At 41.0% G+C, this 24,813-nt stretch overlaps 1 protein-coding gene across 1 annotated transcript in view; it reads right to left on the bottom strand.

Annotated features, from left to right (window-relative positions):
- Positions 1-15,714: 15,714 nt before the first annotated feature.
- LOC135709212 (growth hormone secretagogue receptor type 1-like) overlaps positions 15,715-24,813 on the bottom strand; it is a 98,532-nt gene continuing 89,433 nt past the window's right edge. Inside the window, exon 7 of the mRNA XM_065231455.1 lies at positions 15,715-16,046. Coding sequence (XP_065087527.1) covers positions 15,934-16,046 — 113 coding nt within the window. The 3' untranslated portion in view covers positions 15,715-15,933. The remainder of the gene's footprint in view (positions 16,047-24,813) is intronic.

The raw sequence follows: 24,813 nt of genomic DNA, 5'->3' as shown, positions 1-24,813 counted from the left end.
TTTTGCAGATGAGCAGTTTGGATTTCGCCATGGGCATTCAACTACTCATCAACTCTTGAGAGTTACCAATTTAATTCGTTCAAACAAATCTGAAGGCCACTCAACTGGAGTTGCTCTTCTAGACATAGAAAAAGCATTCGACAGTGTTTGGCATGAAGGTTTGATTGCTAAATTGAAAAAGTTTAATTTTCCACTTTACATTATGAAATTAGTTCAAAATTATTTAACTGACAGAACTCTGCAGGTAAATTATCAAAATTCCAAATCTAATCGACTACCTGTTAGAGCAGGAGTTCCTCAGGGTAGCATTCTTGGGCCTATATTGTATAACATTTTCACTTCGGACCTCCCTGATTTGCCTCAGGGTTGCCACAAATCTTTGTTCGCTGATGACACAGGCATTTCCGCTAAAGGAAGAAGTCTTCGTGTTATTTGCAGCAGACTTCAGAAAAGTTTAGATATTTTCTCTTCTTATTTACAAAAATGGAAGATTTCTCCCAACGCTTCCAAAACTCAACTTATAATATTTCCACATAAGCCCAGGGCTTCCTTTTTGAAACCTAGTAGTAGTCACATAGTCACTATGAACGGAGTTCCAATTTCCTGGTCAAACCAAGTGAAATATCTTGGATTAATACTTGACCATAAATTAACTTTTAAAGATCACATTGAGGGCATTCAAGCCAAATGTAACAAATATATAAAATGTTTGTATCCTCTTATTAACAGGAAATCCAAACTTTGCCTGACGAATAAACTTCTAATATTTAAACAAGTTTTTAGACCGGCCATGCTTTACGCTGTGCCAATATGGTCTAGTTGTTGCACTACCAGGAAAAAAGCACTTCAAAGGATTCAGAACCAAATTCTGAAGATGATTTTGAAGTTGCCTCCCTGGTACAGTACTACTGAGGTACATAGAATTTCGAATGTTGAGACTTTAGAACAAATGTCCGACAAAATAATTAATAATTTCCGGCAAAAATCGTTACAATCCTCAATTGCAACGATTAACTCCCTTTATACTTAGATAAGATTTAGTTTTAGTTATTTAGTTTTAAGCTAACAATTGTTATACTGACATGCAGGTTTAAAAAACCTGTTTAAAATACTGAATTGCCAAGACAGGAACAATGTAAAAACACTTAGATATATATCATAACAATTAAGGCTGGTAAGTTACTGTAGGAACTGGAGCACCTAGGTTAAAAATGAAATGTAATTTATTTTAAATTTGGAACAAATAAAGAGTTAAAAAAAAAAAAAAAAAAATGCCTTTTCAGGAATACGGATGGAACGCCATCGGGTCATGGATTGAAGGACGACTTGAGTTGTGATGCGGCAGTGGAAATCCTCTCGACGTTGACATCCATCGCACCCAGTGTTTGACCGTACAGTGGAACATTACTAGCTGCTAGGGTAACGTGTTCGTCAGTTAATCTCTCATTCGTGAAAACACTGGCGAACTTCTCAGAAAACAAGCGACAGATCTGCTGAGGAGTGGAAGCAACTGCTCCATTCAACACCATTGAAGAAGGTAGGCCGGATTCCTTGCGCTGCTCATTTACGTAATTCCAGAATGACTTCGGGTGCGACTTGAGTTTCCTCTGAATCCCTCGTTGATATCGCAAATAGCATCGACGGCTAACTCGCTTGAACTCATAATTCAGCCTAACGTAGTGACGTTTCAGCGAAAGCGTACGACACTTTGTGAATTTTCTTAATGCGGCTCTCTTGGTCGACTTCAACATACGCAGTTCACTCGTCTGCCAGGGAGGATGAGAAATTTTACGGTGAACTCTTTTCGGAACGTGCCTGTCAATGACATAAGCCAAGACATGTGAAAATGTTTGCGCAGCGGTTTCAACATTATCAGGATCGAGGATGTTCTCCCAATTTATACTAGATAGCACGTTGACGATACTACGGTGATCGGCTTTCCGGAAATCGTATGACACGGTCGTGGAAATGTCGTCAAAGACCCGATCGTGATTGTCAGCAACAGTGACAACCAAGGGAGGGTGATGATGTACTTGCTTTACTAGTGGAGAAGGTGCCGTGGAGATGAAAGGAGCGGTGTCCTGAACGCTAACGAAGCAGAGGTCCAGGCTACGGTTGTTTTCGTTGACTACGTGGTTTATTTGAGATAGTGTTGCTGTACTATAGCAGTCGAGAAGGCTAACTGATCCTGTATGAAATACAGAGTGTACAGGGTCTGGGTAGAGAAAGCCGCTGTAAGATGGTTTCCAGGAAACACCGGGTAGATTGAAGTCACCCAGAACGATTATCTCATCAGTTGGTGTCGCACTCTCCATTATGGTGAAAACGGACCGGCAATGGGTTTCGATAAGTTTGTTGTCACGAACCCGGTCAGGTGCAATATACACCGCACATAGGTACAGTGTGCGATCGCTAGTTCAATGTTAAATAGGTCACGCCACACCGCTACTGATCGGATTCAATAGTTTTTCATGAGTCGCTGTGGGTCATCTATGCCAAGCGGGTCACACTCGTTCCAAATAACATACAGCTCGCCAGCCTCATCTGTGTTAAACACCCTAATAGCTCAGCATTACTCAACTATCACGACAAAATGGTCCTGTTCAGGACCACCATAAAATATTGTTGCTTAAGAGTTAATTTTAATTGAACTTTCGCTCGCCTTGCTGCCGGCCACATCACTCCCCATCACGAATACCACATGACCTTGTTAATTAACCAGAAGCACTTCGAATTAAGGTAAGGTTTTCTCCAAGACGCTAGAGAAAAGCAAAAAAAAATCTCGAATTTAAATGATTGATCTCGAATATCTCGCGAATGGAAAGTTTTAGCAAGAAATCCCTCCAATCAATTTTTGCTTTATTTATTATCTATTGAATAAACCAAAAACTCCATCCGTTTTGTGCACGAAAATGCGTAATTTTGTCGAGGCATTTACGTGATGGTAAAAAGTGGTATTGATACCGAGTACGTAACTCTACGTCAAACCTACGGTCGTGTCTTGGATACAACCACTTACTTTTTTAATTAAGGATTTAAAGTGATGAGAAAATAACAAAAAAAAAATCAAATCTCACCAATGTTCAAGATCACGCTTGATTTTCGAAGACAACAATCATCTAACAAGCAACTGCAGACAATATTACAAGCTGTGATGTCGTAGCTACAAATATTAAGCTAACAAAACTCTCCAGCTACAATTCTCAATAATCCATGGTGAGTTTGTGTTTCATGAAGTTTGCTTTACCTACGAACGCGACCCGAAAGTACCGGCTGGGTCTTTGGCGATGGCGATACTCAGACGATGGGCCAGACTCAGAGTAGGATTACCATGTGGTTTCAATAAGCGATGATAAGTATCCTGAGTTTTGTACATGATGAAAGTTGGGATCGTTTTGAGTCTGTAAAGCTGTAGTTTTCATGCAAAACAGCTAGACTAGATCATTTTCAAATACCAAAAATGAATTATTAAGACTAGTTTGATGTTTATTTCAGCAGTATAACGAGAAGATGAATTAAGTTAACATCGACTACAAGCTATGAACAATCTCAATTGAGACTTTGAAAATCATGAATTTTGTGCGCATTTAATAATAAACGTTTGATGAAAACTCAGTGTCCTCCTTCAATGCTAAGAAAAGCAAACATTGTCTTTCTTTATCTCCAAACCTCAAATTAAATGTCCTCCTTTTCAAGTTTTTGATATGGAAACCCTAACTCGGAGTGGGTTGGATTCATCTCAGATTTGCGGGCTCGCAGAGTAGGTTGATTTATTTCAATTTTTTTCCTCGAGAATCTGCTCGCATATGGGAAAAGGCTACGGGAGTTTACTTCATTCTAAAGATTGTTCTCGAAAAAAAATGCAACACTTTCTTTTGTGCATAAATTTTTACTGGATGGGTAAAAATTGATGACATTTTGAATAAAACTAGTTTAAAGTGCTACATGTGTAAAATGTCGTCACAATCTGTCAATTCGTTATCGAGAAGGCTTCCAAGCAAGAAGTGCTTCGACAAAAAAATTATGGGAGCGGTCGTGGAAAATCCAGGCAAGTCCCACAGATGTATCGCGAAACAGTTTAGAATCGACAAATCGACCGTGTCCCGTGTGGTAAAGTCGTTCAAGGAGATCCCGTGAACGCAAGGAAGGTGAGGGATTACTTCAAGCGCAATCCGAACCTTTCGATTCGGTACGTGGCCAAGCAGGTAAATTCTTCCGTCTGGTTCGTCCAGCACACAATGAAGCGGGCTGGACTTTATGTCTTCAAGGTAACACAAACCGATAAACAGAATACGGTGGCCAAATCCTGCGCCAGGAAGCTGTACCGCGACGAGTCGTCCATTAAAGCGGACGCCAAGCAGATCCACGGCCTGGAGTTTTTCGTCGGCAAGTCCCGCCTGGATTTTCTTGAGAAGTTCCGAAGAAGAAGGTCGACAAATTTGCTAAGAAGTACTTAGTGTGATAGGCGATCTGTGGGTGCGGAAAATTCAGCAAGCCGTACAAAACGACTGGCACCATCAACGGCCAATAATGCCTCCAGAAGCGCCTGGTGTTCTTCCTACGGTCCCACGAAGGTGACACTCTGTTTTGCCCGGATCTGGCATCGTGCCACTACGCGAAACCGGTGATGGAGTGGTACGAAGCCAACGATATTGTTTTTGTGCCGAAGGAGGCAAATCCGCCAAACTCGCCAGAACTTCGCTCAATATAATAAATTCTGGGCGATTATGAAGGGCAAGCTCCGGAAAACATGGAAGGTCTTCAAAAACGACAAGGATTTGAAGAAAGAGTAGACAAAAGTGTGTAAGAAAGATGGCGCAAGTGTTGCACAGGATTTGATGGGAAGCGGGTGCGGGCATTTAGCCTATGAGAGGAGGTTGAATAAACCAACTTTGAAAAAATATAGCTAAAAGGTGTCCACGATGAAATTGCCACACTATGAAATTGCTCTAACTTTTTAACCGTTGGGTAGAATTTAATGAAATTTAGTTCATAGTGCATTATTTACATCCTGCAAGTTTTAAAGTCCAGTGATCAAAACTCGCGGAAATGGAGTCGAAAGAACAGCTCGTGCGTGATAAAATCTTGCGCATTCATCACGAGAACAAGGATCTCTCGCATCGTTCCATCTCTAAAACGTTGGGAATCGCGAATTCCACGGTGTCGCGAGTGATTAAGCGGTTCGAGGAACGGTTGACCACCGATCGGAAGCCCAGAAGTGAAGAAAAAAGTATTCCGTACAACACCAAAAATCACAACCGCGTAGTTGGGGCCTTCAACCGAAATCCGAACGCCTCCGTTAGGGATGTGGCTAAGAAGCTGCACCTAAGCCGAAGTTTTGTCCAGAAGGCTAAAACTAAGGCTGGGCTTCGAACGTTCAAGGTACAAAAGGCCCCTAATCGTGACGAGAAGCAGAACAAGTCCGCCAAAACCCGTGCCAGGAAGTTGTACCTCAACATGCTGACGAAAGTTGAATGCTGCATCATGGACGACGAAACATATGTGAAGGCCGACTTCAAACAGATCCCCGGCAACCTGTTTTTCACGGCCAAGGATAAGTTCAGCGTTCCGGAACATGTCCGCACTCAGAAGATGTCCAAATTTGCGAAGAAATTCCTGGTTTGGTTAGCCATCTGCACGTGCGGGAAGCGGAGTGCACCTTTCGTGACCCAGGACACGATGAACGGACAGGTGTACATAAAAGAGTGCCTCCAGAAGCGGCTGCTTCCTCTCCTGAAGGCCCACAACGTCCCAACAATCTTCTGGCCGGATTTGGCCTCATGCCACTACTCCAAGGACGTGCTGAAGTGGTATGCGGACAATAAGGTCAATTTCGTGCCGAAAATGTTCAACCCTCCCAACACTCCGGAGCTCCGCCCCATCGAGAAGTACTGGGCGATTATGAAGCAGCACCTTCTTAAACGACTTAAGGTAGTGAAGACAGTCGAGGAACTGAAGAAAGTATGGGTTTACATGCAAAAAACGGTTGATTCACAGGTTGTGCAGAATCTTATGGCCGGGATTAAGGCCAAGGTGCGGGCATTTGCGTATGGACTGTAAATAAAATACGAGTAAAATGGTAAAATGAAGTTTAATAGTTATTTCTCAATCCCTGAAAATTTGATGGCAATCGGATGAAAACTCGAATTTTGCGAATCAATTTTGTGTGTGGCAATTTCATCGTGGACACCCTTTAATAGGGGAAATGGATGTAATGTCGGACTACATGCTCCTAATTTGAGTTCATGCATGAATTCAGCAATCGACTAAATTTTCCATAGCGACCAAAATATTCATTAGTACCGTCCCAATGTCGCGTTCATCTAGATAAAATTGATAAATAGCAGATTTTTAGCGATAGGCCCAATCTAAGATCCATAGGCCAACATTAGAGCCATTGCTACGTTCGCCCTTTGTCAGGTTCTGAGCTCTACAAGTTACATGCCGTAGCTATACGGAATATTGCAGAGACGTCCTTGAGCGATGATATCATCATGGTGCTGGGTGATTATAATCTCCCTCATTTACTCTGGAATTTCGACGAGGACATGAACGGGTATCTGCCATCGAACTCATCGACGGAGCAGGAAGTGGCTCTTACCGAAGAAATGCTTGCTAATGGTTAACCCATTTGTAAACACAAATGGAAAGCTGCTTGATTTGGCATTCACAACCAATCCAGACGTTTTTGATCTCCTTGAACCAGTGGTTCCACTGCTTAATGTTGACATCCATCACAGGCCATTCATTCTGAACCTCGATGCGCACTTCAATCTACCTGATCGTCATGATGCCCCAGCAGTATTTGATCTTAAAAACTGTGACCTAACCGCCCTAGATCACATACTTACAGCAGTTAATTGATCCCTGGTTCTGAACGGTGATTCAGTTGACGTCATTACAAACCAGTTCTACGAAAAACTGCACGCAATTTTCCACGAGTGTGTTCCTCTTCGTAGACCTTTCTCCGGCTACTCTGCGTGGAAACCCTGGTGGAATACAGAGCTGCGTAACCTCCGCAACAAACTCCGCAAGGCCCGCAAACGGTTTTTCATCTCTAAATCCGAGGACAACCGAAATACTCTTCGTTCAATTGAAACTCAATACAACGAACTACTCGCCGCTAGCTACGAATAACATGTTCAACGAACACAGTCAAACATGAGACAAAACCCATCGTATTTCTGGAAATTCGTAAAGTCGCAAAGGAGGTGCAATCGCCTACCCAACACAGTTGTTCTAGACGGCGTAACCGCAACATCGCCGGAAGAGATCGCAAATTTGTTCGCTACGTTCTTTCAAGGTGTTTATGGTGCAAGGCAAGCTCGCCTCCCCACTTACAGCGTCAACGATCGACATGAATATGACTTAAATTTCCCCTTACTACGCTTCACACCAGGTGATGTCCATACAGTTTTGACCAATCTTAATGCATCAAAAAGCCCCGGATTTAACGGAATTCCTCTGAATTTCCTGAAATACTGCGCTCGCTCGCTGGTTTTACCGATTTGCTATATATTCAACCGTTCGCTGTCCGAGAGGACGTTCCCCAGCTTATGGAAAACTGCTGCTATCGTACCAATACACAAATCCGGTAGCCGTAACCACGTTGACAATTATCGTGGTATTTCGCTTCTATGCTGCATTAGCAAGGCTTTCGAAACCCTAGTGCACGGAGCACTTTACAGTGTTGTTCAGCCTTTAATATCGGAGTATCAGCATGGGTTTGTTCAACATCGTTCTACATCCACGAATCTGATGTGCTGTACCAACACACTGTTCCGCGAGGTCGAACTTCGCAATCAGGTTGACTCGGTCTACATTGATTTTTCAAAAGCGTTTGACACGGTACCACACGGGCGTGCTTGTGAAAAACTTAAAGCTATAGGACTCTCCGATTGGGTGGTTGACTGGATTCGGTCTTTATTTTTATTTTTATTTTTTTTTATTTTATTTATTTACATCAACAGGCTGGATGAAGCCCCAATGATTTAAACCTTATCAACTATGGTAAAAAAAAAATACATTCAAGCATGGTCATAACATAAAAAAACATTAAAAAACGTATATCTTATAGTCAATATCTTAACTCCTGCCGGCGAAAAACAGAAGAAAACTTTCGACGAAGCGCATCGCGGGAGAGATGAAAGTCGAAAACAGATGCAACTCTGTTGAATGTTCTCTGCAGTCCGCTAATCGCACCGTACGCTCCATAATTTGTGCGACGTAGAGGCAGTCTTAGCATAAGGTTATTACGAAGCGGTCGGGGTTGAACATTCAGGTCAATTTGCCTCAGGATAGCCTCACAATCTGTCCTTCCTTGTAGGATATCGGCCACGGTAAGGGCTCTGTTTGTGTCTCTTCTAGTCCGGAGAAGTTCTAGGTCGATAAGTTGACAACGGCTTTCGTAGCTTGGTAATCGAAACGGATCGTTCCAAGGCAATCTACGCAACGCAAAACGAAGAAAGCGACGTTGAACAGATTCAATTCTCTCGGCACCGTTGTTGTAGTTTGGGTTCCAAACCGCTGAACAATACTCAAGCGTCGATCGAACAAGCGAACAATAGAGAGATTTTAGACAGTAGATATCAGTGAAGTTTTTAGCTATCCTAAAAATGAACCCTAAAGTTCTTGACGCCTTATCAACAACATATGCAATGTGTTGCTTGAAAGAAAGCTGCGAATCCAAGATCACACCCAAGTCTTTCACCTGATTCACGCGTTCGATTGTCGAGCCAAGCAGGTCATAGCTAAATATTATCGGTTGTTGTTTTCGTGAGAACGTAATAGCGGAGCATTTGGCTGGGTTCACTACCATTCTGTTTAACCTGCACCAACTAGCGAATACATTCAGTTGACGTTGAAGAAAGTGACAGTCAGCAATGGAGCAGATTCGTAGGAAGATTTTGAGGTCATCTGCATATGATAACCGAGGAGCTTCGATGACCAGATGCACGTCGTTGAAGTACAGTATAAAAATTAACGGTCCCATGTGGCTTCCCTGAGGTATACCTGATGTGGCGAAGAAGCTAGCTGATCTGCAATCTCCTATGGCAACTTTTAGTTGCCGACCGGTAAGATATGATCGAAACCAACTCAGAAGATTACCGCATACACCGAGCCTGCCGAGTTTAGCAATCGCAATAGCATGGTTCAACTTGTCGAATGCTGCGGATAGGTCTGAATAAATAACGTCCGTTTGAACCCGATCCGACATGCTTTCGGTTATATACGATGTGAGACACAGCAGATTGGTAGTTGTAGAGCGGCCGACAGTAAGCCCATGTTGATCAGCACTCAAATACTGCTTGCAATGGGACAGCAACGGTTCCATAATCACTAGCTCGAATAGCTTCGAATCGGCACTTAACGATGTAATTCCTCGATAGTTATCCACAGCTCGTTTCCTTCCTTTTTTGTGGACGGGAAACATGTGCGCAAATTTCCAGCAAGATGGAAATATGCCACCTGAGAGAGACATTCGGAACAGGCGAAGAAGCGGAATTAACAAGCTAGCAATATGTCTCTTCAAAAATACAGATGGAACTCCATCAGGTCCAGGATTGAAGGATGACTTGAGCAGAGTCGCGGCCTTAGAAATCATTTCTGCATTAACATCAATTGCACCCAGCGTTTGATCGTTTACTGGAACGTTCCTGGCAGCAAGGTTAATATGGTCGTCAGTTAGTGTCTCATTAGTGAATACACTGGAAAACTTTTCGGAAAAAAGGTGGCATATATCCTGAACAGTGGCAGCAACTTCTCCGTTGAATTCCATAGACGATGGGAGGCCGGATTCCCTGCGTTGCTCGTTCACGTAGTTCCAAAAGGATTTCGGGTGTAGCTTAAGTTTGCGCTGGATGCCTCGTTGGAAATTTGAAAAGCATTCACGACTGACTCGCTGGTACATGTGATTCAGCCTCACATAATGTAGTTTCAGAGGAAGCGTGCGATACTTCGTAAATCTTCTCAATGCTGCTCTCTTGATTGACTTCAACCTACGTAGCTCTCTCGTTTGCCAGGGAGGGTGAGACACTTTGTGGTGAGTTCTTTTCGGGACGTGTCTGTCAATGACATATGCCAAGACATGTGAAAAGGTTTGCGCTGCAGCCTCAACGTCATCTGGATCAAGGATATTCTCCCATACCATGCTAGACAATACATCTATGATGCTACGGTGGTCAGCTTTACGGAAGTCATAAGAAACCGTAGCAATAACTCTTACCTGACGAATCGTAATGCTTTCGTGTCGTTAAACCCTACTCGTTCGGAATCGTTTTCAATCACTTCCGGTGTACCACAGGGCAGTGTGCTGGGACCATTAATTTTCGTATTGAAAATCTACAGAATCATCGTTTCCATCCTCGACTGTATTGTACTTCAGTGTGATATTGACAATATGTTGCTATGGTGCAGTGAAAACGGAATGAAAGTCAATATAAAAAAATGCGAAATAATTTCATTTTCTCGTCGCTGCGCCCCTATCACTCACCAGTACACGCTGGAATCTGTATCATTGGAACGAGTGTCATCAATTCTTGATCTAGGGGTTACGATTGACTCAAAGTTGAGGTTTAACAATCACGTAGCGATGGTTACTTCGAAGGCATATGCTGTTCCCGGTTTCATTCGGCGGTACACTTGGCAGTTCACGGATATCTACGCCCAGAAGACGCTGTACTGTACTCTAGTAAGGAGCCTCCTAGAATATGCAGCTCCCATCTGGGCTCCGTTCCATACCTCACTCGTTTTAAAAGTTGAACGAATACAGAGACTGTTCATCAGATTCACACTACGAAATCTGCCATGGCGTGATCCCATGCACCTACCTGACTACACCGCTCGTTGTGCATTGATAAACTTAGAAACGTTAAATGATAGGCGTAAAATGATTCAGCAACTATTCATTTTCGAACTACAGGGTGTGTGACGAATTTTTGCAGTAAATTTCAAATAGTAATTGTTCATGCTTGTGCCTCTTGATTTAGATATATTTCGCAGCACTGGATAGCTTATACTGTTAGGTGTAAGATTTAAACAAACAATGTTGAGTAAACGTAAAGATGTCGAAACAAGAGAGCAATCTTTCAGCCGTTGTCGCTTTGTTGCGCGCCGGAGTATGCATGAAAGAAATAATTCGGTCGGTAAATGTGTCTGAAAGAACAGTGTATAATATTAAAAAAGGCTTGGGAAAGTGATAAGACGGAGCACCTGCTCATACTGCTAATAAAGCACAGAAATGCTAATAAAGCACCACACTTAAGTCGCTAAAAGCTAAAATCAAGGCAGTGATGACATCTATGGATCGAAACATTTTAAAACGTGCATACTGCAGTTTCCGGAAGCGTCTAACTACAGTCGTCGAAAGGGAAGGCATTTTTTTTTAATAAATTTACTTACAACTTCCATATGTTGCGAAAGAAAATAAATCGCACAAAATTCATTGCTAGAATAACTAACTGGTGTATTTTTTCTCAAATATGCCATTTACTGCAAAAATTCGTCACGCACCCTGTACTTGGCGGAAACATCGATTGTCCTCAATTGCTCCAGGAAATTCCTCTCTATGTACCACCGCGGCAACTAAGGAGATCTCCTCTCATTGCTGTACTGGCACATAGAACCGTCTATGGTCAAAACAAACCACTAAATTCCTGCTTGAAAGCCTAGTGTTCATTACGATTTTACTATTTCTAAGAATGTTTTTAAAAATAGAATTAAGAATATGTAGAGAAGTCTGTAAGATTCAATCGAAGACGAAACAACAATAAATAAATAAATAAATTTCCCCTATGTGTTTATTTATTCTCGGAGAGTTTCAAAAATATCCCACTTAAAATGAATTTTTGATGATCCTTTTTGTCTGTTGCATTTTTTTTTTCGAGTGCAGTCTTTAGAACTGTATACTAATACACTGAGTGAAGAACGTTTCCCGACTTTCTTCACGCTCGGGAGGTTTTTCTTGGGGGTTTCGGGGGATTGTTTTAATGTGTTACAAATATCAGCTTGTATTGGTAATATAATTTGAAATTTCATTCGTTTTCGATTTCAAGCAACCATGGCCGTACAAATGGAGCATTTCATAAATCTGTATATTTCGTGTGTTATCTTTTAGGATCTGAAATATCTTTGAAAAAATTAAACATTTATTTTTTGAATCATTATATAATATGGTAGCTGTCAGACTTGCCCGTTTCTATTTAGACGCAGCGGAAAAGAAACAAGTTTATGAGTAAATACTCTCAAATATACCCAAATAATCAACAAACCCACTCATGTGCCTTTTTTCTGTCCTATATTAGTTGTATACCTGGATAGAATTGTGTATGTCATAACAGAGGCTCAAAACAAAAACAGGTAAACAAATATGTTATTAAACCTGTAATTGAGATAAATTCTCTAAGTACTTCTCTGACGTATACCATATTGTGCCTTAAGAGCTCATCCCGCGATATCACAACTACATAAAAAGGCACCCCGTGGAGGCTTCTTACACTCACACTTAAAAAAGTTTGCTATAATCAATTGTACCTAATGAAGATAGGTATAATGTCAACATTGTAATTATTCTGCTACATATACGTTCTTCACCTGTTCCATTCAGTTCATCTCTCTTAGCGTTTCAAGTTAAAAAGCAAGTAGTTTTTTACGATGGATAACAATTTCAAGTGTTGTAAACCTCTACCTAAATCAAAAGGTGTTGTTCAGATACAAGAAACTTGTCAGATGGAGTAATAGAAAAAATAAAATGTTTTGGCTGTAAAATACCTCTGGATAGTTCTTTGAGAATTTGTAGTAGATGTCGTCTTCAAGTTTACCATTTGCCATCAAACAAAACGCCTTCGAATGACGGAATGCAGCAAGATCTGGAACAACCTTCTACCAGTGGTGTACGCTCAACAGCACCCATAGATATCGAGAGTGAATCCATTGTGAATATCATCCCATCGGTTACGTCTCTGGCTTCATCGACTTCAGCAGATTCTGTTGTGAATAGAATCAGTTTGTCCCATAATATTGAGACATTCAACCAAGACATCATGGGTATCCATGTAAAGGGTGATACGGTCAAAATTTGGTCAAGGGAAAACGCGTGTAAATCGGTGAAATCGTTTATTTAAAAAATCAAATTAAATTTCTTTTTCAAGTTCAATTAGTATAAAATTCAGGAAAAATATTCAGTTAGGCTTCCGCTTTTCCAAATCCGAATTGCCGGGCCGGTAATACGGATAATAATTGTGTCTTTTCTTCTCGAGTGCATTCCGGATCTGCGTATTTTTCCTTTAGTTGGCTCATCATTTCATCGTAATCCTTAGCCTTGGCGTTGAGGATTCCTTGGTCATCATCTTGCAGATGTTTTCAAGCACATGAAACTGTCAAAGTTCGCAAAGAAATATCTGGTTTGGCAAGCCATCTGTACCTGTGGCTTGAAAAGCAGCATTTTCATAGCTTCCGGGACTGTCAACCAAGAAATTTACGTGAAAGAGTGTTTGAATAAACGTCTGCTGCCTTTCCTGAAGAAACACGGTTGTTCCGTACTGTTTTGGCCGGATTTGGCATCTTGCCATTACGGTAAAAAGGCCATGGAGTGGTACGCCGCCAACAACGTGCAGGTGGTTCCCAAGGACAAGAACCCTCCCAACACGCCAGAGCTCCGCCCAATTGAAAAAAAACTGGGCTATTGTCAAGCGGAACCTAAAGAAGACCAAAAAAACTGCTAAGGGCGAGCAGCAGTTCAAGGCAAACTGGCTTTCTGCGGCGAAGAAGGTGGACAAGGTGGCTGTACAAAATCTGATGGCAGGGGTCAAGCGTAAGGCCCGGCAATTCGGATTTGGAAAAGCGGAAGCCTAACTGAATATTTTTCCTGAATTTTATACTAATTGAACTTGAAAAAGAAATTTAATTTGATTTTTTAAATAAACGATTTCACCGATTTACACGCGTTTTCCCTTGACCAAATTTTGACCGTATCACCCTTTAATGTAGAAATTGAATGGCATTTTTTTGCAACTTCACACGGCAAAGGTCCTTGTGATGCGATTGGCGGTACCCTTAAGAAAATGGCAACCAGAGCAAGTTTAGCTAAGGAACACGAGCACCCTATAACGAGCCCTAAACAACTGTACGACTGGGCAAATAGTCGTAAAGAAGATCTTCAAACAAAAATGTCATTTTGTTATGTTTCTACGGAAGAATACAAAAAGGCTGACACGGAATTTGATCCAATTTTTAAGAAAGTGAAACCAATTCCTGGAACTCGAAAATATCATTGCTATATTCCAGTTTCAAACAACCAAATTGCAGTAAAAATATTCTCTAATTCAAACGATACACCCAAATTATTCAATGTATTCAAAAAAGTTTCTATATACAAAGTTATCGAAAATTATGCGTAGAATCCAAATAAATTATTATTTTACTAAAAAATATGCATTTTCATCAACTTGTAAAAATCAACAAAAATTTAAAAAATTATAGATTTCTTTTTAAGAAAGTTACCAGCATACACTTTTCACGAAATTTAAGGGTATTCCATAAATTTTCTTGAAAAAAAAAATTATAAAGATCGAAGGGGGGTGTATTGAGATAATCATCGTTTTACGTTTTTTAAATACTAATTTACGAAGTTTTTTCTTTCAGTGTATTTTTTTCCGCAAAGATAATTTAATTACCTAAAACTTTTTCTCATATGCCATTTTCATCAGATCAATTGTTTTCAAGTTATGATTTTTTGCAAAAAAATAATCCATTTTTTGATACGCCCTTTTCAAAAGTTACTCATATTTAAATGAAAAATGCAACCATTAGTAGCAGCGAACACGTGAGCAATGTTTCATTCAAATCAGAAGGGGTCGAGACAAAATTGACATTTTTTTAACGATTTGAGCTGGAAATGCTCTAATAGAGATAAAAAGGAACAATGTGTGAAAAATCAGTTCAATATCAGAGCTTAGACACTGTGGTTAATTTTTGTGACAAATGCTGCTGGTAATTAAAGGTAAAGGGAGAAAGATTTGAATTAAAGTATGCTAAGTTTAAAGTTATATAGGTAGTATATAGGTATATCTGGAATATACTAATATCAAAAATCATGAAAGCATTCGATCTTTATGATTATTTTTAAAAGTGACAGTTATTCCGAATCACCCTGTACTTTTGCATATTATTAAGCCATCAAATATGACACAAATATTTGTTTTATGGCACCATAAGATAACACTCGAGCCCCTTTTGCGCCCTTATTTCATTGTGGCAGCCTTAGAATTGATATTCTATGTTTGATCGGAATAAAGTTAATTTATTTCATTGGGTTTACCTTCTTCTATAATCATGAATAACGCTCATTAAAATTCTGCTTATTGCACTACCCAGCATCAGAACAATTTAATATTCCAAATTTTTACCAGAATGAAGAAAAGTTTTATAAAACATACGAAAGCAGTCACATCAATGTCTCCACAAAATAAAGCCCCGAGAGCATTCTTCGTGCTCGAGTTGATGTTTGCCGTATTTACTCTCTCAGATCTATTTCACGATGAAAAAGTTTTCAAAGAAAGCCCTCCTACCGCAACATTTCCTCAATGAGTGTCATCTTGAAATATACATTCACTGTGTGCATGCGTGCTCGACCAAAATAATTGTATAAATTACATATTTATTTCACTCTTTGCTTGTACCTTTTTCACACAGCTGCTAGGCATCACTGGAATAACCTATCACTGGGCCAACAACTTTGATTTGCCATTCGCCTTCTTAGTAGCTACACTTGACGAATGACCCTCACCATCTTCTTGCAAACGGATCAACAGACACTCATTTCACATTAATTCTCTACTTTTTATTTTACTTGCATAGCGGTAAAGTTTTCAATCCTACTTGTCATGCCGCTGACTGTTAAGAATTAAACCATTTTAACGACCCTTCGCGTTTCGTTCACTTTTCAAAGTTTGTAATTTGATAGTCGGTTAGATCCCGCCATGAACAGTCCGCATCGTTATTGGTGGTGGTGCTGCGCCGCTTCTTGGATCCGCTTCGGAGGATAAATTCTGTGAATGGCAGAGAAATAAAGGATCACTTCAGTTAACTAACAACAAAGGTGGTGGATAATTTCGAAACTGCGAACGAGGACCATCACATCGCCTTTCACTTTCGTATTTGAGTAGCGTTCAGTGCGGTAAAGGGAAACGGTTGATCTGAAAGGGGGTTAAAATTGCACAAATAAGCATGAGCATTAGGCTGGGTCTTCAATCTGAGGACCCCGAACAAAAATTGTGTCTGGGTTTAAAGAATTCGATTAGAGGAAATGGCTCTAATGTTGACCTATGGATCTAAGATTGTGCCCATGGCTAGATGAACGCGTTATTGGAACGGTACTAATGGATATTTTTGTTCACTATTGAAAATTTAGTCGATTGCTGAATTTAAGTATGGGCCCAAATTAGGGGCATTTAGGCCGACATTACATCCATATCCCCTATTATCCCAGATATTTCGAAAATCTTGTTATTTGCTCAAAAGATATGGGAATTTTAAAAGAAATTTAGGCAGTATATGACATTAGAAGAATATCTTTATAGCAGCATCATAGCAAATGAATGATGAAGAAAATAGTCTTCTATAGGACAGTTGATATTTGATTTGTTTTGATACTCAGTCCTGTACGCAGTGATTATTTAGCAGAACTTTTTTTTTTCAACTTTATAATATTAGCGCTTTTGTCCACAAAATGGTTTTAATATTGAAGCATCAGTGGAAAACCACATTCCAGCACTATGAATTTTGAACAGGCACTTAGGATTTCTCCTATTTTGGTGTCCCACAGTGGTACTGCTTCCAGTGAACGCGAAGTGACGGCAGAAGTAACACAGCAAAAGCTTTGTAATGTTGTGTAGTGGTAAGCGTGATTACCTCTCACCTCAGCAGGCCTGGGTTCAATCCCAGTCGGCGCCGTTTGAGGCATAACTTCTCTGATTACGCCTTCCTTCGGTGGAAGGGAAGTAAAGCCGTTGGTCCCCGGTTCATGAGTTGATGGGTCGATAGGTAGGGTCATAGATACATAGATTTTACATTTTACATAGATTGAATCAATTGAAATTGATTAAATTTTCAAAGATCAACGTCATTCATTGAATTTCAGATAGATAAACGTGTAATTTGATTTTTAAAAACCTGCTCCAGTAGGTAGTTGAAATTTACAAAAGATTGTTATCTGTGAAAATAATATTCTGCAACAATCCCTAATGACCTGCCGCAATCCCTATGCTTTAAACCGCGTAAAGAATGTGGCATGATGATGCGTTTCAGCTTAACGACCGTGTGACGAGTGGGTTTTAATTAATTTGTTGTTCTCTGGCAAATATAGGTCTGAGATTGAATTATGAAAATACTTGTGGTGCCTTGCTGGGCAACCTAGTATCAATACACCTTGTTAAAAATAGCTGCGTGTGAAGAGTAAACACACCCAATTTAAAGATGATGGTGGCACCGCTTACCCATACACAGGTTCGAGCTGGACGATTTATCTTTAAGATAATTAAGTATAATATCTTAAACAGATAAGCAAACAAAAACAAATTAGTTACAAATACAGATATATTCCCTCAACAATGTTCAGTTTCTTCGCAGCGATATTAATGTGAAAAACCTTAGGCGTTAACCTTTTCTTAACTACACACTTAGAAAAAATCTTGTTAATTTAGGTGCTCTGAGACTGACATATATGAGCATCAATTTTGACATAAAATTGAGTCATAACAGACGCCACATTCAGCTCAATCAAAGGTGTTTTTCGTCGAGTAACGAATTTTTCGGTCTCGGAGCACTTTATTTTACATGAAATGTTTGTTTGCGTTTCATCCTTTATGTCAAAGATGGGGATTGAACATTTTACGGATGTTCCAGATCTTTCGGAGGACACTCTCATAGCTATCAGGGTCCATGTTTGTCACGACCCCAAATTCATTCTATCATCAGAACTCCTAGTGTTTTTTCTAAAACTGCGGAGCTCTAGGATCAGTGTCATCAATTGACCACTTTTACGGATGTTTCGGATCTTCCGGAGGACGGTCTTATGGCCATACAGGTCCATGTTTATGTCATGACCCCAAATTCTTTCTTATATCACAGTTCCTAATGCTTTCGAAAAAAACGTGGAGTTCTAGGATCAGTTTCATGGATTGACCATTTTTAACGATGTTCCAGATCTTCCGGAGGACGGTTTCTAGGTACATGTTTATGTCATGACCCCTTATCAATTTATATATGACATTTCCAAGTGTTTTCCAAAAATACCGTGGAGCACTAGGATCAGTTTCATAGATTGAACACTTTTACGGATGTTCCGGATCTTCCGGAGGACGGTCCGATGGCCATCCGGGTCCATGTTTATGTCATGAACCAAAATTCTTTCTTATATCACAGTTCCTAATGTTTTCGAAAAAACTCTTCTAGGTTTATTGATAGACCACTTTTACGGATGTTCCGGATCTTTCGAGGACCGTTTCGTTATCTCCAGGTTCCATATATAGGAGCCATGACTGGCTAATTATGAACATTTGTGCAAATTAATGTAAATTATGGATCTTAACCAATCCAGTCGTAGGTTTGGAAATTGCAACTATTGACTCGAGATCGTCAAGTCGACGATGACAGGAGCACATATCGTGGTAGGGGTAAACAATAGTTGCAATTTCCAAACCTACGACTGGATGCCTTCCTTCAAATAACAACTGAAGTGCGGTAAAAAATCGGTAGAACTGTTTCAAACACACAGTTGGTACTTGAGCGGGTCGGTTTTCATCTCTTTTTGCCAGTGGTGGCGGGGGGGGGGGGACACCCCTCACCATCCCTCTCCAAAGGGGGAGTTTGGTAAAGAGAGATGAACAAACCGATTTGTACCTTCCTTAAAAGTTGTCCTAGCTCGCTTGTCTAATATCTATATACAATCTTCACACTGCCGTACTCTAACGGAACTATCAACTCTATGCTTTCATCTACTCCATCTATCGTATAAAAATTACCACTACACTTATTCCTTGTCAAACTCGTTTCGTGTGACCTTTTCGGGTTCAGCGTTACCTCACTACGTCGCTATTGGCAAGGTTCGGCTACCTGTACGTCTGTTTGTACCTCGGGTAATGAACTGCTCGAAATGTAAACAACTTGGTCATACATCGGACTACTGCTCGAACAAACCACGCTGCGATCAGTGTGGCGAGCAACATCAAGAGGGCCCTTGCGGTGCTCCACCAAAATGCGTGTACTGCAAGGAGAGCCTGCATACCCTGACTAACTGCCCGAGGTATAAACAGCAGGGAGAAAAACTTAAGCGGTCTCTGCAAGCTCGCTCCAAGAGAACACTAGCAGAACTCTTGAAGAATACCGCTTCATCTTCTCAGACCACACCAAAAAACAGTAACACATTCTCCATTTTGCCAGTTGATGATCTAGACTCTGACTCAGAGGGCGGTGAGGGTAGTCCGTTTGTCTTTAAAGGCAATACGAGAAAACGAGCAAAACAACACACCACCGAAAAGCCTTGTAAGGCCACTCGTACGGACCACCCTTCCACCTTGGAAAATTCAAGAGGTAACGGAAATACACCGAAACCCATTCCACCGGGTTTTAAACCTTGTAATTATGACAAGAACTTTCGTCACTTCCAGGATCATCTAAAACCCCACATGTCCCAGTTTTTCGGCCAGAAAAGCAGCTGAATAATCAGCAAGAACATGCCCCCATGTTCACGTTTTCTGGTATTGTGGATAGCTTCTTCAGTATATTCAATATCTCTGACTCAACGAGGAGCATTATTAATTTAGTGCTGCCAATGGTGAAAAATCTTTTGAAGCAACTAGCTTCTAGGTGGTCCTTCCTTGCATCGATCATATCCTTTGATGGATAATTCTCCGAATGAGGTCGGGGATATGATCTCTGTTCTTCAGTGGAACTGTAGAAGTCTTATGCCAAAACTTGACACATTTAAATTTTTAGTTATCAACTCACTTTCTGATGCATTTGCCCTTTGTGAAACATGGCTCTCTTCAGACAACGATCTTGCTTTCCACGATTTCAACATTATTCGCCTTGATCGCGCAGATAAGTATGGAGGGGTGCTTCTGGGGATCAACAAGCTCCATTCCTTCGACAGAATCGATCTGGCTTCGGTGACAGGCATTAAAGTAGTTGCATGTCAGGTTAATATTCGAGGTAAATGCCTCAGTATTGCCTCAGTATATCTTCCACCGCGAACTGCGATTTCTCGTCAAAGTTTCTCGGATCTCTGCACGGCTATGCCGGAGCCACGGTTGATCTTGGGAGATTTTAACTCTCACGGTACAGGCTGGGGGGAACTGTACGACGACAACCGCTCAACCTTGATATACGATATGTGCGACTTCTTCAAAATGACAATTTTGAACACCGGGGAAGCAACACGAGTAGCCAAACCTCCAGCAACAATAAGCAGATTAGACCTCTCACTTTGCTCGAGTTCACTATCCCTACGGTAGTGACCATTTGCCAATCAAAATTTCTATTACCAATGGTGCATCTTCTACTCGCTCGGTCGACATCGCGTACGATATTACGAAAAACATTGACTGGCGAAAATTCGCGACCGCGGTTCTTGATGCCAGTCAATCGGTTGACGTACTTCCTCCGCTGGACGAGTACTCCTTTCTCGCGCGTGTCATCATCGATTGTGCGCTGCGAGCACAGACGAAACGTGTTCCGGGTGTTTCCGTCCGCAAGCGACCTCCCACCCCGTGGTGGGATAAGGATTGCACCGATTTCGAGCGGTACACCGACCTCGAGAAAACCTTTAAGGACTTAATTAAAGCAAAAAACGCGGTTACTGGCGTCGGTTCGTCGATGGTTTGTCGCGAGAGACTTCCATGAGAACACTCTGGAATGCCGGCAGGAGAATGCGAAACGCGTCATCACCGATTAACGAAGACAAGGAGTACTCGGACAGTTGGATATTCAGCTTCGCACGGAAAGTTTGCCCGGATTCGGTGTCGGTTCAAACCAACGTTCGTGATCGTCCGTCGGGTAATAACGAAATAGATTCCCCGTTTTCGATGGTGGAATTCTCACTTGCTCTCCTTTCATGTAACAATTCAGCTCCAGGAATGGATAGAATCAAGTTCAACTTGCTTAAAAATCTCCCAGACGTCGCGAAGAGACGCTTGTTGAACTTATTCAATCAATTTCTGGAGCACAACATTGTTCCGGATGATTGGAGGCAAGTAAGAGTTATCGCCATTCGAAAACCCGGTAAACCCGCTTCGGATTATAACTCGTACCGTCCCATCGCGATGCTGTCCTGTATACGGAAATTGTTGGAGAAAATGATTCTTTTTCGTCTAGACAAATGGGTCGAGTCGAATGGTTTACTTTCAGATACGCAATTTGGATTTCGGAGAGGCAAAGGAACGAGCGACTGTCTTGCGTTGCTTTCAACTGAAATTCAACTGGCCTATGCGCAAAAACAGCAAATGGGTTCAGTTTTCTTGGACATTAAGGGGGCTTTTGATTCTGTTTGTATCGATGTCCTTTCGGATAAACTCCACGATAGTGGGCTTTCACCAATTATGAACAACTATTTGAGCAACTTGTTGTCTGAGAAATATATGAGCTTCTCTCATGGAAACTCGACAACTTCACGAATTAGTTACATGGGTCTCCCCCAGGGCTCATGTTTCAGCCCCCTTCTTTATAATTTTTATGTAAAAGACATTGATGGTTGTCTTGATGAAAATTGCTCGCTAAGGCAGCTTGCAGATGACGGGGTTGTGTCCGTTATAGGGCCAAGTGCACCGGACCTGCAAGGACCATTGCAAGATACCTTAGACAATTTGTCTACTTGGGCTATGAAGCTGGGTATCGAATTCTCTCCGGAGAAAACTGAGTTGGTTGTTTTTTCTAGGAAGCATCATCCTGCACAGTTACAGCTTCAACTAAAGGGTAGAACAATCACTCAAAGTATATCTTTCAAGTATTTAGGTGTCTGGTTCGATTCCAAAAGCACGTGGGGAAAACATATTGCGTATGTGAAACAAAAATGCCAACAAAGAATCAATTTTCTTCGTACAATTACTGGAACTTGGTGGGGAGCACACCCGGAAGATCTGATCAGGTTGTATCGAACAACCATCTTGTCGGTTCTAGAGTACGGTAGCTTCTGTTTTCAATCCGCGGCGAAAACACATATTCTGAAGCTGCAACGGGTTCAATACCGTTGCCTCCGAATCGCGCTTGGCTGTATGCACTCGACGCATACGATGAGCCTCGAAGTACTCGCGGGTGTTCTCCCACTGACAGATCGTTTCGCGGAACTGTCCTTCCGGTTTCTTATCCGTTGTGAAGTAATGAACCCATTGGTAATAGAAAACTTTGAGAAGCTGCTCGACAGAAATCCTCAAACAAGATTCATGAGTCTCTATTACGAGTACATGACGCTGGAGATTGGCCCTTCTTCATTCAATTCCTCTCGTGTTTGCCTCCAAGACTTTTATAGTTCCTCTGTAAATTTTGATCTGACCATGTTGCAAGAAATCCGTGGAATACCAGATCACCATCAGTCGATGGTTGTTCCCTTAATTTTTGCAAACAAGTACCACCATGTTAGTAACAATAAGAGTTTTTTTACAGATGGGTCAACTATAAACGCTTCCACTGGATTTGGAGTGTTCAACGAATTTCATAGCGCCTCATATCAACTGCAAAAACCCTGTTCCGTATACGTTGCGGAACTAGCAGCCATATTTTACGCAGTAGAGCAAATTGCCTCACTACCATCTGATCACTATTTTATTTTTACTGATAGCCTTAGCTCGTTGGAGGCTATTCTATCAATGAGGCCGATGAAGCACTCCTCGTATTTCCTGACCGAAATCCGAGCAAAATTGAGTACTTTATCTAACTGCTCCTATACTATCACCTTAGCTTGGGTCCCATCTCATTGCTCAATTCCGGGTAATGAGAAAACGGACTCGCTAGCTAAGGTGGGCGCTATGGAAGGCGATATTTTTGACCGACAAATCGCCTTTGCGGAATTTTTCTCAATTACCCGTCAGCACGTCCTCACCAACTGGCAACAAAAATGGAATGAGAGTGATCTGGGAAGATGGTTACATTCTATTCTCCCACAGGTGTCGAACAAGCCATGGTTCAAAGGATTGGACATGAGCCGTGACTTTATACGTGTCATATCAAGGCTCATGTCCAATCACTACTCGTTAGACTCGCATTTCTTCCGAATCGGGCTCGCAGGCAGCAATTTGTGCGCTTGTGGTAGTGGCTATCACGATATCGACCACGTACTTTGGTCATGTACCCTCCATTGTGTTGCTAGATCCGAGTTATCCGCATCCCTCAGGGCCCGAGGAAAACAACCCATGCGGCCCGTTAGAGACATCTTGGCGAGCCGAGATCTCGAATATTTTAATTTAATTTATGTGTTTTTAAAACGGATAGATCTGAGGATTTAGTAGTTACTGTTATCTTGTGTTCCCCCAAGTTGTTAGCTGCCCATCGGTGTACCCCCATGTTTGTCTTTTTCGTCAGTTGGTCGCTTAGTTCGAGATCAAGAGCACATTGCTCTCCAAACTTTGTGTTCTCAATCCCTACCCTGCCATCCATTTGTTACAATTTGTTACCCCTAACCTCGAGATAGCCGCGAGTAATCGGCCCCCTCTTTACTAACGTTAGTTTTAAGAAATTTTGTAACCTAAACAATGAATATCGGCTCCGCAAAGCTACGGCAAATGAGCCTAGAAAAATAAACGCATTTAAAAAAAAAAGATCAGGACCTAATTTGCAATCAATTAAGTGAAGTGGAGCAAAAACGATATTTTGAACCAGCCCAATATCAAGGGTATAATGGTGAGAATAAGAATGCAAGTAGAACCACAACAATAGGACTGTTTCCGCTATACTAATGTTTTCAAATTTACCAATAAGTGTTCCACATAATCCGCACCAAACACAAATTCCATTCACTTATAATCACAAATATAGAACCAAAATCAAGCAAAACCGAGGATTGATTATTTTTATTTGCAATACCTATGACTGCTGTCAGAAACACTCAATTCTTTTATAATGAGAATTTCATCCTCATTAATTTTATTTTTAATTTTTGCACTACACTTGGTTACAATATGAGATCACACGTTCAAAAATACGAACGAAAAAAAACACGTAAAACCAGAATTAAGAGAATTTCACTTGTTAATTGTTCAATTACCAAAATTAATAATGCATTGTAATTTTGAACGCATGAAGTAGATGTGGTGCATTTGATTTTTCTACAGAAATGGCAATGGAATGAAATTCGATACAAGGCCGTTGCATTCGTAACGGTTACCATCACTGAACAATTGTTGTTGAATTAATTGAACTGAACTTGTCAGAACTACAGTGCCATCCCGTTTTTGGCAGCGCAGCACTATCTAGAGAAATCATCGAATACTTTATTCCATTTGTGATTTTACGAAATCAAGCTTAAGGAATTTGAGATGCATGGTGTTTCGTGAAAAACTGTAAAGAAAGCACTAGCTTAACTTAAATTAGATTAACTTATGAACGAAATAGTGTATTAAGTAGTGTTGTCAAAAACGGGAAGGCACTGCATCATTATAATTCTGATGTAAGCATGGATATTTCAAATTCCATGCAGTTGCACGGTAGCTACCCGAGCAAAGTCTGAGATCAAATTTAAATCTAAATTTGATGTTGTGATTTAGCTGATAATGATTACCCAGGTTGCTGTCGTTTTGGTCGTTTTAACGGTTAAAATATCAAAATTGA

Source organism: Ochlerotatus camptorhynchus, unplaced genomic scaffold (genome assembly GCF_037179485.1).
Source record: "Ochlerotatus camptorhynchus isolate MF236.1 unplaced genomic scaffold, CSIRO-AGI_Acam_v1.1 ptg000033l, whole genome shotgun sequence".
In the NCBI taxonomy this organism is placed as follows: domain Eukaryota; kingdom Metazoa; phylum Arthropoda; class Insecta; order Diptera; family Culicidae; genus Ochlerotatus; species Ochlerotatus camptorhynchus.
The sequence above is the reverse complement of the archived record's forward strand: the minus strand, read 5'-3'. Positions and strand labels throughout refer to the sequence as shown.